This window comes from Dermacentor silvarum, chromosome 1 (assembly GCF_013339745.2).
Source record: "Dermacentor silvarum isolate Dsil-2018 chromosome 1, BIME_Dsil_1.4, whole genome shotgun sequence".
NCBI lineage: Eukaryota > Metazoa > Arthropoda > Arachnida > Ixodida > Ixodidae > Dermacentor > Dermacentor silvarum.
The window spans coordinates 42,836,074-42,850,669 of NC_051154.1; the positions used below are offsets into that span (position 1 = coordinate 42,836,074).

Below are 14,596 nucleotides of genomic sequence, written 5' to 3' on the forward strand. Positions count from 1 at the left end.
TGTGTACAATAAGACATCTTCAAAAGAGCTTTTTAAGAAGCCTTTATTCCAAATGATGCAAATTCCGCGTCCAGTAGGCGTGCCCGGCCTGGTCCCATCAGTCATCAGGGAATATTTCAATCTGCAAACAAATTAGGTACACCACTGAATCCCGGAATCTGCATCATCTGGGCACTGTGTGTATGTATGCATGCATGTATGCGCGTAAGTATTTATTTACTTGCCGTGACACGTAGAATCTTAGCGCGTGTATATGACACGTGAGCTGCGCACAGTGCGCAGATCTACACGTAATGCAGTCTACACAATTAAAGGAGCATCTAAAGAAATCGTGCGCTCATATTTGGCCACGAGCGTTCCGCACAATCTCATTATCCTATGCTTTCGTCGCTGCCTCTACTTTACAAATGTGAGAATCACATTTTAAATAAATAATTCACGGCAATATTATACCATTTACAGCTATGTCCTAAAAAACGCTTAAAACGGATTGAGAGAGGCACACGTGCTGTGTAAATACTGAACGGAGTTAAAAAACGACGTGTTCCATGCAGAGTGTTCCAACTATCATGCACCAAACTTTTAATGGAGATGGACCATTTTACGCGAACAGAACCAATTACATGATGTCAATCCGCCGTTTGACCTTCCACCAGCATTTTTTGTTGATAATCAATTATGGTTGATTATCTACCTTGTTAATTACAATTCTGATTATCAGGGTGTGTATAATAAACTTGCAGGCATTTAGAGAATAACAGGGATGGTTTCATAAAGATGCTGATTACGTTATTGTTTTTTGGCTGAAAAATAAAGACTGCGAAATGTAATATATATATATATATATATATATATATATATATATATATATATATATATATATATATATATACACACACACCATACGACTACACGCGCCCACCTGCACTGAAGTCCCTTGTGATGATGATGATGATGATTTATTGGCATCTTCTTTGAAACAGGCCGGCGACAAATAGTCACCTAGCCTGCTTGATTTAAGGAGGTATACTATACATGTTCTTCATCTAGCATTTTTGTATACCTCTCATTCTTTTTTTTTTTTCAAAAATGTACCTTGTACCGCTACCTATGATTTTAAGAGATCAGGTCGTATCAATCTTTTCCCCGCTTTTTTTTTCACCAGTACTCTAATCGTCTCTTGCATATCTCTACGGCTGATCTGTTGATGTTTCCTTCCACTTTAAAACCAAGCGCTTCTGGGAGTTGCACGTTACCTACGGTTCTCGCTGGGCAGATCCCGTCGCATTCCATTAGGATGTGCTGAGTGGTCTCTGGATCTTTACTGCAGCCTACTCATGCCTCATCTAGTTCCGAATATTTGCTCCGGTATGTTTTGGTCCTCAGGCAACCGGCTCGAGCCTCAAATAGCAAGGCACTGCCCTTTGTGTTATCGTAACCCTTGTAAGCAGCGCCCTCTGGCAGGCTCACTGGGAGTTGCTCGCGAATAAAAAGGGAGAAAAAAAAAACGGATGAATGAGCTACCGCGTTTTCTGTCGCTTTTCTGATGTTGGTGAAAAAACGATTACAAGATAACACAGGCATGTCGACCATTTGTAACGAAGCAGACAGTCTATAATTATTTCAAATGTGGCGGGTGCCGTATCGCGACAACGCAAGCCCGTTTATCGCAACCCGAAGTGCGCATGCTCGTGCTGATGCACAGAGAATAAAAGCAGCCACGCTATCTTCAATAAACCCTATTCCATTGCTGGCACCTACTGAGTCTGTTGTTACCCGCGCTACAGCAGTGGCGACGAGGATGGGATTTCATGTGAGCGTGGTCTGCGACTGACAGGATCAAATGATGGCATCTCGCCCACCGGTTTTCGACGAGACGGTGAGCAGCTGGAGCACGTACAGGATACGGCTGGAAGCTTATTTTGAAGGCAATGGAATTACTGACGCGGCCAAACGCCGAGCTCTGCTGGTGTCTTCATTGAGCGATAATGTCGTGCGCATGTTGCAAGGGCGCCTTCCAACCGTGTCGGTTAACAGCCAGACCTACGATGAAGTCGTTGAATACCTCGAGGAACACTACAATCCTCAAGTTAATGAAATTGCGGCGAGTTTTTCATTCTTCATGCGTAAGCAAAGGGATGGAGAGAGCGTTCAGGAATACATTGCCGACCTTCGGAGACTGGCGGAAAGTTGCAACTTCGGCAACTCGCTGCACCGTATGCTGCGAGACCGCATAGTATGCGGAATCAGGGACGACGACGCACGACGCTGCCTATTAACACGGAAGAAGCTAACTTTTGAGGAGGCAGAAGAATTTGCCATAGCTTCAGAGAAGGCGCTAGGCGACGTTCGTGACATGCGAGAAGCAGACCCAGTGACCACGGGAACCAGCATCAATGTTGTACAGTCGCAGCGAGGACGACGACCCTGGACGAAGTGGAACACTGCAAAGAACAACCATTCATGTGAGCGTTGTGGCGGTCCCCACGCGACACACACGTGCCGCCATCGAAACACCAAGTGTCACCATTGCGGCAGGAAAGGTCATCTGGCAAAGGTTTGCAGCAGTGGCCGCTCTCGGGAACGTGGTGCCTTTGCCGTCGAGGAAATGGAAGGTGAGAGCGGAGAAGAAATGTTGCTGGCTCTTGTCGCTCACAGCTCCACCGACAGAGCTACGTTGAAGCCTCTCGAGGAGGAGTTGACATGGCAGGGCCGGAAATTGCGAATGATTCTAGACACGGGTTCTCCGGTCAGCGTCATACCGAAGAACATATTTAAGAAACATCGCAGATGGTGGCCGTCACTGCAAAAAACATCGCTGCGCTTGACATGCTTCCTCGGGCCATTGCCAGTTGTCGGCCAGATAACCATGAGGGTTCAGTCTGGATCGACGGTTGTGACCAGCACGCTAATCGTGGTGGCATGTAACGGACCACTGCTCTGCGGCCGGAACACGATAGAGTCCTTCCGTAAGGCGGGTGTGTCCTTCTGGGACACTGGAACCACCTCGAGTGTAAATGTTGTTCGTGATAACAAGATGGCGCCTCTGCTCGATGAATTTTCCGATCTTTTCGAGAACAAGCTTGGCTGTTGCAAGGGCCCCCCTGTTCAATTACACCTTAAAGAAGGAGTCCGCCCACGTTTCTGTAAGGCACGTACAGTGCCTTATGCCATGCGCTCCAAGGTTTCAGCCGAGATCGACCGTCTTGTACAAGACGGAGTGCTTTCGTCGATAAGCATTTCAGATTGGGCAACACCGGTGGTGCCGGTAGCAAAAAAGAACGGCGATATACGATTGTGCGGCGATTTCAAATTGACAGTCAACCCGGCGTCGCACTTGGAACAGTATCCCCTGCCCAAAGTTGAAGACATATTTGCGGCGCTTTCTGGAGGCGAAGTCTTCAGCACTCTGGACCTGCGCAACGCGTACAATCAGCTGCCGCTGGACGACGAAGCTAGAAAGATCGCGGTACTCAACACACACCGGGATGGAACAGCCCTGTCAACGGTTTATGATCCGTTATCAAACAAAATTTATTACCGAAAAGATAGTCTCTGAACCTTGTCACACCGAAAACTAGGGCAAGTGCTTCCTTTTCTAGTTGCGAGTAATTGCGCTCCGCCGGCGTCAAGGTTCTAGAGCGAAAAGCTATGGGATAGTCTTCGCCCTTGATGCGGTGGGACAGCACTGCGCCCAAACCGACCGATGATGCATCGCATTCCAGTCGAAGGGGTTTTCGCGGGTCATAGTGGACAAGAAATTTAGCCTTGCCTAAGGCACCCTTTGCTTCTTGAAATGCGCTGTCCTGCGATGGCCCCCATTGCCATAACACCCCCTTTGCCAGCAAGCAATATAAGGGAGCCAGCGTCGTTGACAAGTTGGGCAAGAATTTAGCATAATAAGTAACCAAGCCCAAGAAAGATTTCAGCTGGCTTACCGATGTTGGCTTCGGCGCGGCCAGTACCGCCTCGAGGTTATCTTGCAGAGGATGCAGACCTTTGGCATCGATGCGGTGCCCCAGAAACGACACTTGTGCTTCCCTAAACCGGCACTTGGCTTTGTTCAACTTCAAGTTGTGTTCACGAAGCCGCTGAAACACCTGCCGCAGTACAGATGTGTCGTTTTCCTTCTCCGCCACAATGATGTCGTCGAGGTACACTTGAACATTCGGCAAACCTTGCAAAATCGATTCCATGCGTCGCTGGAACAAGGCGGGGGCTGAAGCAATTCCAAATGCTAGGCGATTGTAGCAGTAAAGGCCCCGGTGTGTGTTGAGTACCGCGATCTTTCTAGCTTCGTCGTCCAGCGGCAGCTGATTGTACGCGTTGCGCAGGTCCAGAGTGCTGAAGACTTCGCCTCCAGAAAGCGCCGCAAATATGTCTTCAACTTTGGGCAGGGGATACTGTTCCAAGTGCGACGCCGGGTTGACTGTCAAGTTCTTGCTACGCTACAGGGCAACACCGACTCGAGATGGCAAGTCGCCCGCCGAAATGTTGCTGGGTTTTCAACCCAGGACCCGCCTAAGCGCACATTTTCCAGAGGAAGAGGTGGCACGGGATCCCACGGTGAGCAGACCCCCGGCACCGTTGTCACAAGTCTTTTCACCGGGAGCGCCTGTTTGGTCACGGCAGTATAATCACGCTGGCCAGAGATGGTTACCCGGCACGGTGACGTCAACAAGAGGTAGGCGTATGGTCACGGTGGACACCACAGGAGGGGTGCAGCGCCGTCACGTGGACCAAGTGCGCCCACGACTAGCTGCGGATGACGTAAAGCAAGAATTCGACGCAACACGGCCCGGAGACAACCAAGTCACAGAGAGTGATCAACCCTCTGCAGTGGACGACGCTGAACCATCTTCAGACGGATCACTTGGTACACCCCAGACTTCCAGTGAAGTAACCTCCAGTGTACCGGTGGGCTTAGGACTTTCGAGGCGTTCTACGCGCACAAGGAGGCCTCCCGACAGGCTAGGCTTCTAAGGGGGAGGAAGTGCCGTATCGCGACAACGCAAGCCCGTTTATCGCAACCCGAAGTGCGCATGCTCGTGCTGATGCACAGAGAATAAAAGCAGCCACGCTATCTTCAATAAACCCTATTCCATTGCTGGCACCTACTGAGTCTGTTGTTGTTACCCGCGCTACAGCAGCGGGGGCATTACATAAGCCAAAACGCATAACTTTAAATTGGAAAAGACCGTCTGGCGCAACAAATGCGGTCTTTTCACGGTCCAGGTCGTCGACGGAAATCTGCCAATATCCTGAGCGGAGGTCGATGGTTGAGAAGTATGTAGACCCGTGAAGACAGTAGAGGGCGTCATCAATCCGCGGCAGCGGGTAGACTTCCTTACATGTGGCTTTGTTCAAGTGACGGTAGTCGACGCAGAAGCGCCAGCTGCCATCCTTGACTAGGACGACAGGTGATGCCCAGGGACTACAGGAAGGTTCACTGACGTTTTTGGGGAGCATCTTGTCGACCTCGCGCTAAATCACTTGCCGCTCAGCACGGGACACGCGGTAAGGACGTCATCGGATGGGGCTGGCGTTTCCAGAATGAATCCGATGAGCTAAAACGGGTGTCTGACCGAAATGGCGGTCATCAAAGTCAAAGATGTCGCAATAGGACATCAACAGGCGCCGGAGATCGGCAGCTTGTGCGGGGACTATAGGTCAGGAGCTATCATTTTGTCAAAACCGATATCAGGTGAACTGGATGAGGTGGTGGCCGCAGAGGAAGGCGAAAAATCGTCAGCAGCGAATGCAGAAGTGGCATGCTCGTTGACAGAAGAGACGTTAGCCAGAGTCATGCCTACCGGGATAATTTGCGTGCACCAGAGAAAATTCAAGATGGGCAGTGACTCTGTTCTTAGCGATGGTAACGAGGGTGTGAGCAACGGCAATATTTCGGGCCAATAGAACTGCAGATATTGGAGTCAGCAAGTAATCACCATCGGAAATGGGAGGCAGGGACGTCAAGTTCACGTACATAACGCACAACGCTTGAGGTGGCAATCGAACATGATCGACGGAGCACAAACGCGGTTGACGTGTGGGCGGAGCGTCTGCGTCAAGAGGCAGTTCTAGCTGGAGCACACCACTGCCGCAATCAAACATGGCCGAATGGGCTGATAAGAAGCCCATGCCCAAGATGAGTACACGGGAGCACAGCTCTAGCACACCAAGTAGCACTGTCGTGGAGCGGTAGGCGACACTTATGCGCACTGAGCACATCACAAGGACAGGAAGTCTTCCACCATCGGCGACACGGATGGCTGATAACAAGGTCGGTGTGAGGACTTTTTTCAAGCGACGACAAAGCTCTGAAAACATCACAGATACCTGTGCGCCCGTGTCAACGAGCGCAGCGACGTGTACACCGTCCACGTGAATGTCAATTAAGTTGCGTCTAGTCGGCAAAGGGGTCAGGATTTTGCGGGCGAGTCGTCAATGCAGCTTCACCCCCGGGAGCTGCATATTGTAGTTTTCCGGAGGCATGGCGTCCAGCCGGCGATGGAGAGTGGCGGAATTGTAGGGAGCGAGACGATTGGCGACGAGACAACGGCGAACGGGACTGGTGACCACGCGGAGATGGTGAACGACAGTGCGACATGGTCGGAGCGTTATCACCGTTGTCCTGAGGGGACTCGCGGTAATGCTGGAAGCGGCCAGGATCGGTCTCAGGGCGACGGTTATGAGCATAGGGCGCATGAGGCCAAGACCACCGGTAACTGCAATAGCGGTCGACATGAATAATCCGACGGCAATTAAAGCAAATGGGCCTCTCGTCAGCAGTCCTCCACTCGGCTGGATCGCGGGGACGCAGCCTCCGGCCTCGGGCATACGAAACTGGGAAACGGTCAGTCGGGCGGGAGAAAGCGACGGCGCACACCGAGTCCAGGCCAGTATTGGATAGCTCCTGGCGAACGATGGCTTGGACAAGCGGTACCATGGTAGAGCTAGACTCACGTACAGGCACGGGAACATGGGGAAGCAGGTGACATAGCCTTAAGTTCACGCCGTATATGATCTTCGTTACGTGTTCCACGGTTAGCGGCAGCTGTGGCGCAGGTACGTCTTCGCACGACGATGTTGCTGCCGTGTCGGGAAGTCGAGCGAACTGATGGGCAATGCGTCTACTCTTTATGTTTTCAAACCGCTTGCACTCCTTAATGATGGAATCTGCTGTGTCACAGTCCTTGCAGATTAGAAGATTTTAGCAGATTGAACGCATCACCTGCTACCCCTTTTAGGACGTGTCCTACTTTTTCCGACTCGGCCATACTGTCATCCGCTTTGCGGCAAAGGGCCAGCACATCCTGTATGTAAGACAGGTAGGATTCCGTAGATGTTCGGGCACGTGATGCTAGCTCTTCGCCCCGATTTTTCGACCGAGAGACTTGCCGAACAAACCACGCATCTTTTCTTTGCAGGTAATCCCAGCTTCCGAGTTCCTCTTCGTTATTCTGAAACAACACCCTTGCTGTGCCTTGAATATAAAGTAGGATATTGGCCAACATGACCATATCATCCCATCGGTTGTTCTTATATCTTGCACGCTCGTAGATCGCCGACCATTCCTCAACGTCGACATCATCAGTCCCACAAAACGTGCCTGGATCTCTGGGCTGGGCAACAACGTTGATTACACCGGCAAGCCAAACGCGACGCTCGATGAAGAATTTCACGAGTCAGAGATCCGCGCAGCTCTACACGACCTTAATGGCAAATCAGCACCTGGTCCTGACAAGGTTTCAAACAAGACTCTACGAAACCTTGATGATGTCTCGATCACCGCTCTCACGACATACATCAACAAATGCTGGCGAGTGGGTCGCATCCCAGATGCGTGGAAACGCTCTAAGGCAGTCCTGATACCGAAGCCAGGCAAGCCGTCCAACCTGGATCACTTGCGGCCCATTTCCCTCACATCCTGCGTTGGCAAGGTTATGGAGCATGCGTTCCTCACCCGTATCAACCGCCACCTCGAGGACACTGGAGCCTACCCATCCACTATGGTGGGCTTCCGGTCACACCTCTACTCAAGACGTTATGCTCCAGCTCTACCACCAGATCATCAACGACCCAACTAGCGGCACCCGCGCCATTCTTGGCCTCGATCTGGAAAAGGCATTCGACAATGTATCACATGCAGCAATCCTGAACCGAATTAACAAGCTCAACATGGGCGAGCGCAGCTATAACTACATCAGAGACTTCCTGTCGTGCCGCACAGTCACCCTCGCAGTCGACAGCATGACATCCCACGAACATGCACTAGGAAGCGCCGGCACTCCTCAAGGGTCGGTCATATCCCCACTCTTTTTCAACCTCGTGATGCTGGGTCTCCCCGCCTGCCTTGACGAGATTGATGGCCTCTATCACTCCTTGTATGCAGACGACATCACCCTGTGGGTCGACAAAGGCAGTGACGGTCAGATAGAAGGCACCTTACAAGCAGCGGTCTCTGCAATAGAAACCTACCTCCAAGACACGGGTCTCCGACTATCTCCACTCAAATCGGAACTGCTCCTCTACCGCCCACGCCGCCGGCCCAAGCCTACCGGCGAATCACGCCAATGTGAGGAAATACTCCTGTATACGCAAGACGGCTCCTGTATTCCCCGAGTCCCGAAGATACGCATCCTTGGCATGCATATAGCAGCCAACGGGTCAAACGCAGAAGCTATCCGCAAGATTGAAGGCAAGGTTACAGCGGCTACCCACCTGATCAAACGCATTACAAACAAGCACACGGGCGTGAAGGAGGACAGCGTCATGCGCCTCATACACTCCTTCGCAATCAGTCACATTACTTATGTGGCTGCCTTCCACAACTGGAATGTCACCGAAAGGGAGAAACTGAACACCCTTATACGCAAGACTTACAAGATCGCCCTTGGCTTACCGGAGTCCACGAGCACTTCTCGTCTGCTACAGCTGGGGGTATACAACACGCTTGAGGAAATCGTGGATGCGCAAAGAGCCTCCCAACTCGAACGCATGTCCCTGACAGCGACGGGTCGGTACATCCTGCAGAAACTCGGCTTCAATTACCATGTCCAACACGGTCAGAAACAGGCCATTCCACCCGACATCAGCGACACGCTGATCGTCACCCCTATCCCTCGAAACATGCACCCCGAACATAACGGGGGCCGACGCCAGGCCCGTGCCAAGGCACTGCTGGGCTCCTTTGGTGGGAAGACGACTACGCGCTTCGTAGACGCGGCAGAGTACACACAAGAACACCGGTTCACGGCGGTAGTCATAGACGTTAACTCCCGGCTTACTCACGCGTGCAGTGTCAGCACGGAATACCCAGATACAGCGGAAGAGGTTGCGATTGCGCTTGCGCTTACCGACCCCTTCTGCGAGGTAGTTCTTAGTGACTCACAATCCGCAGTTCGTAACTACGCGCGGGGGCGCATTGCCTCCGAAGCTCTTCAGATCCTACGGAAAGCTGGTCGACAGCACTTCGATAGCACCGCGATCATGTGGTTCCCAGCGCACGTCGCCACCCCCACCGACGAGGGCCCCCCTAACTTGAATGAGGTGGCACACCACTCTGCGCGAGAACTGACTCGCCGCGCAGAGTCTGAGACACCCTCTTCGAGTTCGGACCTCCTGGTGCGAAACACGCGAGAACGCTTAGTAAGCTATAACGATATCACCAAGCACTACCAGTTAGGCAGGAGGATATTGCCCCCACCTCACCCCAAACTGAAACGTTGCCAGGCAGTCGTCTGGCGACAACTGCAGACACACACCTTCCCCAGTCCGGTGCGATTGCAGCACATTTTCCCCACGCAATACCCGAGTGCTATTTGCAAGTCATGTCAGGCAACTAGAGCGACACTCTCACACATGTTGTGGGAGTGTCCTGTTATAGCAGCGAAAATGGCAGTAGCTCCGGAGGCTCTTTCGTCGAAGTGGGCCGCCGCTCTGCGCAGCTCGAACCTCAAGACACAAGAGTGGGCAGTCCAGCGGGCCCGGGAGGCGGCGACGAGGCAAGGCCTCGAAGTCCCCTCATGGGAGACCTGAGCCCGGGTCATTAAACTTCGCCGGATTTGAATAAAGTTGTTTCCATCCATCCGTTGACGTATGCCACAGTTGCGGTAGGAATAATCTCTTCGGTCATTGTGGAAAGAGCCAGGCGTCGGCCGTTGCGGAGCTCCGTTGTATCGAGTTGGTACCCCGCACTTCCAGCAAAAATGTGACGGGGATAAAAGTAGGCAAAACAAAAGGAAAAATGTATTGACGGAATATATACAAAGTGAAGCCGACATGGCGGAACAACAACCACACGAGCGCTTCTTCGATCGTCGTCTTCATCCCCTTGCTGGCACCTTCTCCAATGCACGGGAATGGTTTGTAACAATATATAGCTTCGGTATCAACGATGGCTATTCTGGCAAGCTTTTCGTTACGCTTACGCTAGTAGTTCAAACTCGAAATTCTGCACGAAGTCTCCTCTATATCTACACTATCTTAACTAGGCGTTTTACGTGGTCCAAAATTTCGTCGCGGTTGGCCTTTAATCGAGAATTTGACAATTAGAACGTTCACGAGTAAGGTAATCATAAATAAGTATTTGGTTGTTTACTAAAAAAACGGGCACCGCTTCGCCGCGGCTACCACAGTAAGCGGCTCGCTCAAACATGCCGCCAGCATCGTAACCCAAAACGCCGAGACGGCCGAGGAAGTGGCCATCGCCCTGGCCACCCTTGATCCGGACTGCCATACCATCGTGAGCGATTCCCGCACGGCAATCAGCAACTACATCAAAGGTCGTATTTCAAAACAAGCGCTACGCATCCTAAACCAAGCCCCTCACTCACTTGAGAAGCAAATCACTCTCGTCTGGTTCCCAGCGCACGCTGGCGACGTACATCCGCACCTCACCAACCTCAACGAGGTTGCTCACTCCGTAGCACGAGGCCTTGTCAACCGTGCCGGAGACAGCGCAGGTGCACCCGCGGAACGCGATCGCCTCACCAGCTACAACGACCTCACGAAATCATTCTATCTTAACAGAAGAACCTTCCCCATCCCTCATCACAAGCTAAACAGAGCACAGGCAACCACCCTTCGCCTGTTACAGACAAACACGTACCCCTCACTAACACGTTACCACAGGATCTACCCGGACACCTACCCTAGTAACATTTGCAAGATCTGTAAGACTGAGGCAGCATCGCTTCCCCACATGCTATGGGAATGTAAAAACCAATACCCGACAAATAATACCGTGACCCTCTCGTCGAGATGGCACGCCGCCCTGCGCAGCTCCCAACTCGACGACCAACTCTGGGCTACCCAGCAAGCCTGCGAGGCGGCGAAGAGGCAAGACCTCGATGTCCCCACGTGGGAGGCCTAGGCCCAGCCAGCTAAAGTGCTGGTTTAAATAAAAGTTTGTTCCTCCTCCTCCTCCTCAACTCAACCGTGAAAAATAAGTACTTGGTTTTATTTGCGAAAGGATCCATCTTTTTTTTTTTAACGAAGTTTGGTGCATGATAGTTGGGACACACTGTATAGACCAGAACATGACGTTGGACGTTACTAGTTCGTCTCAGCCCACGAGAAGGAAACTTGAGTGCACATGAAAAATTTGTCAATTATACAAGGGGCTCCAGCTAACGTTAGCTTAGCTACGGTTATGCGAATATACGATTTTAGGACCTATGGCGTTCGGTCATCCGTTATCTTCAGCCACCAGAATAATTTGTTAATTACGTGCCAAACGAGCAAAGATTATTTAAACAAGTGTTGATTTTTTTAAAATTAAGGGCGTGACTTCCGATGGCAAGCAGTTATTGCGTCCTAAAGCCCGACGATCATGAACCAACAAGTCCACATTTCTACTATCTAAAACAACATCCGAAGTCTCAACACGCTACATGTATTTAGCGTGTTCAAATTTAATTATGGGGTTTTACGTGCCAAAACCAGTTCTGATTATGAGGCACGCCGTAGTGGGGGACTCCGGAAATTTGGACCACCTGGGGTTCTTTAACGTGCACCTAAATCTAAGTACACGGGTGTTTTCGCATTTCGCCCCCATCGAAATGCGGCCGCCGTGGCCGGGATTCGATCCCGCGACCTCGTGCTCAGCAGCCCAATTAGCGTGTTCAAAGGGGCTGGTTGGTTCATCATTAGAAAAATACAGAAACATAGCGACACAGGACAAGTAAAGAGCACAGGACAGGGCGGTGTCCTGCGCTCTTGTCCTGTGTCGCACTGTTTCTGTATTTTTCTAACGCTATGTAATGCGCGATTATTGTTTCCGCGTTTAACTCGGAGCGGGATAAAAAAAAAGTCACAGGCTTGCGCGGCACACGCAGCAGTCACGTCGTAAGCTGGTGGAGTGGCTCAAGAGTAGCTCCAATTTGGGCACCACGCACAAAGGTCTTCGCGGCAGTCTGTTCGCATCGTTTTGACGAGAACGATCTGAACTGTCCGCCCGGCGTCGACGGCGAGTTGCGGCTTGTAATGCTCTCTGCACAGCAGTCTGCTGAGCCCGATCAAGCCTTGCAACTGCAACTTACATGTCGGGCGCGTCTGCAGGCACCTTAACTAGATGGCGCCACCATACTGGCGGAGGTTCGACGGCTCGGGAGCGCGTTGATTGCGCGCCTCGTCTGAATTGCATATCGTCGTCTGCGCCTGCGGACGCTGCGTTTGCAGGCATCTTACCTAGATGGCGCCACCATACTGGCGGTGGCTTGAGTCGGCTCCCCCTGCGTGCTTGCCTTATATATGGGTATTTTCCGCGCCCCGATAGCAAGCGCTTGCGTGGCTCAGTGGTAGAGTATCCGGCTCCCACGCAGCGGGCGCGGGTTCGATCCCGGCGGGAATCATGCACTTTTTTCGCGTTTCCAGTGATAGTGGTTACGCGGCCGCCGGCGGCGGCATCATCGCGACCCGAAACGGCTATTGGAATGAGCCCATAACAGCTTACGCTGTAAAAAAAAGGGCTACGTGATTGTGCGTCCGCGCCCTGCTGCATCGGCGGTCCCAAAAGTGACCGGAAATAATTACCTCCAATCATTGCCTGACTCGGCAATCGCATGAAAGTAGCAAGCTATTTGCGTTGTGTTTGCACTGATCGCGAACTGCATGTGTCGCATGACGATCGCAGCTTACACTATGACCAGGTGGTTGACGAGTCAAAATATGCTTCCACAGCTCTCGTCCATCATCTACATTCTAAAACAACGAAAATCTTAATGACATCTCTCATCGCAAGAAGTTGGCACTCACCTGCACTATTTTGGCGTCCCTGTAAAGTCCAAGTTGCGCGGCTCTGGTAGCCACGGAACTATTGTCCGCCGCAGCCTTCGCGCCCTCTGGCTCGCTCTGTGCGTCGGCGGCCTTCTGCAGAGTCAACAACACACCGAGTTATATAATTCGGCACATATCGCAGGTGGCAGAGCACTGACAATATGGAGGCAAAGTGCGACATCCTGCACATCCTTGATCACAAGCCGTGAGAGATGTGATGCTTTAAGCGAACCCGGTGCCGAACAAGAACGTGATAGAGTTCACTGCAAAAAAAGCCCACTAATACTCGAGTTTCACTGCCTATAATTAAATTCAATTATGGGGTTTTACGTGCCAAAACCTCCATATGATTATGAGGCACGCCGTAGTGGAGGTCTGCGGATTAATTTGGACCACCTGGGGTTCTTTAACGTGCACATAAATCGAAGTACACGGGTGTTTTCTGCATTTTGTGATGTTCCTTTGAATTAACAGCAAAGCTTCGTCACCGGCACGTGGTGACTATCAGGCAGACATAAACGACGTTACCATATCATTGGGCATGGACGCTGCGTCTTTCCTGTTTTCTATTAATTTAGAGGAATCAACGGTAGTCTTTAGCGAATCATGAGCCTTTGAGTCCCAGGGATACTAAAGAAGGTTGACCTGCCTGCCTTTGCCTTGAAGGAAACAACTCAGCATTGTTTGCGTGCTTCCTACCTTGACCGGCTCCATATATATACACTACTTCTTCCAGTCAGACCAGCTTCACCGGCGCAGTGATTATCCCATCCAGATTAATCAACATCAAATACAGGATTTCTCACGTTACGACATCGACGGGTTCGGAGCTTGTCTTCCCTCCGAGGGCTAATTGGTGTGCAATATTATGGTGACTCAAAGGCAGCCCTGCATTGTCTTGTCAGCTATACGTCCAGGGCCCTGTGGACAACTCGTGTCGGAGATGCGAGACACGCACCGCCACGTGATCGCGAAAGGACACATGGCATTTTGGTTGCTGCCTATATCGCGTGAAGGAACAAATTTTGTTTCCATACCTTTATCGAGAACTGACGCAGCCCAGCAGCTAAGCAAGCTAGCACATGATTGGACACTACAGGAGCCACTTGACATTACTCCTCGTTTGCATTCACTGGACCCTTCCACGCAACTGTGTCTGTTCCGTGGTCTTCCCCCGAACTGAAGCACTACCCACATTACTTTTTCGCTTACGCCTGGGCGTTGTATTCACCTAAGCATACTCACCTTTTATTGCAATAAAACTTGTACGTAACAAATTACGCATATTAAATTACTCGTGATCAATCACATTTTG

The 14,596-nt window shown here is 51.3% G+C and overlaps 1 protein-coding gene across 1 annotated transcript in view; it reads right to left on the reverse strand.

Moving 5' to 3' along the window:
• LOC119461707 (uncharacterized) overlaps positions 1-14,596 on the reverse strand; it is a 57,496-nt gene that overhangs the window by 24,968 nt on the left and 17,932 nt on the right. The window contains 1 exon segment of the mRNA XM_037723083.2: positions 13,261-13,374. Within this exon segment, the coding sequence (XP_037579011.2) occupies positions 13,261-13,374 (114 nt within the window).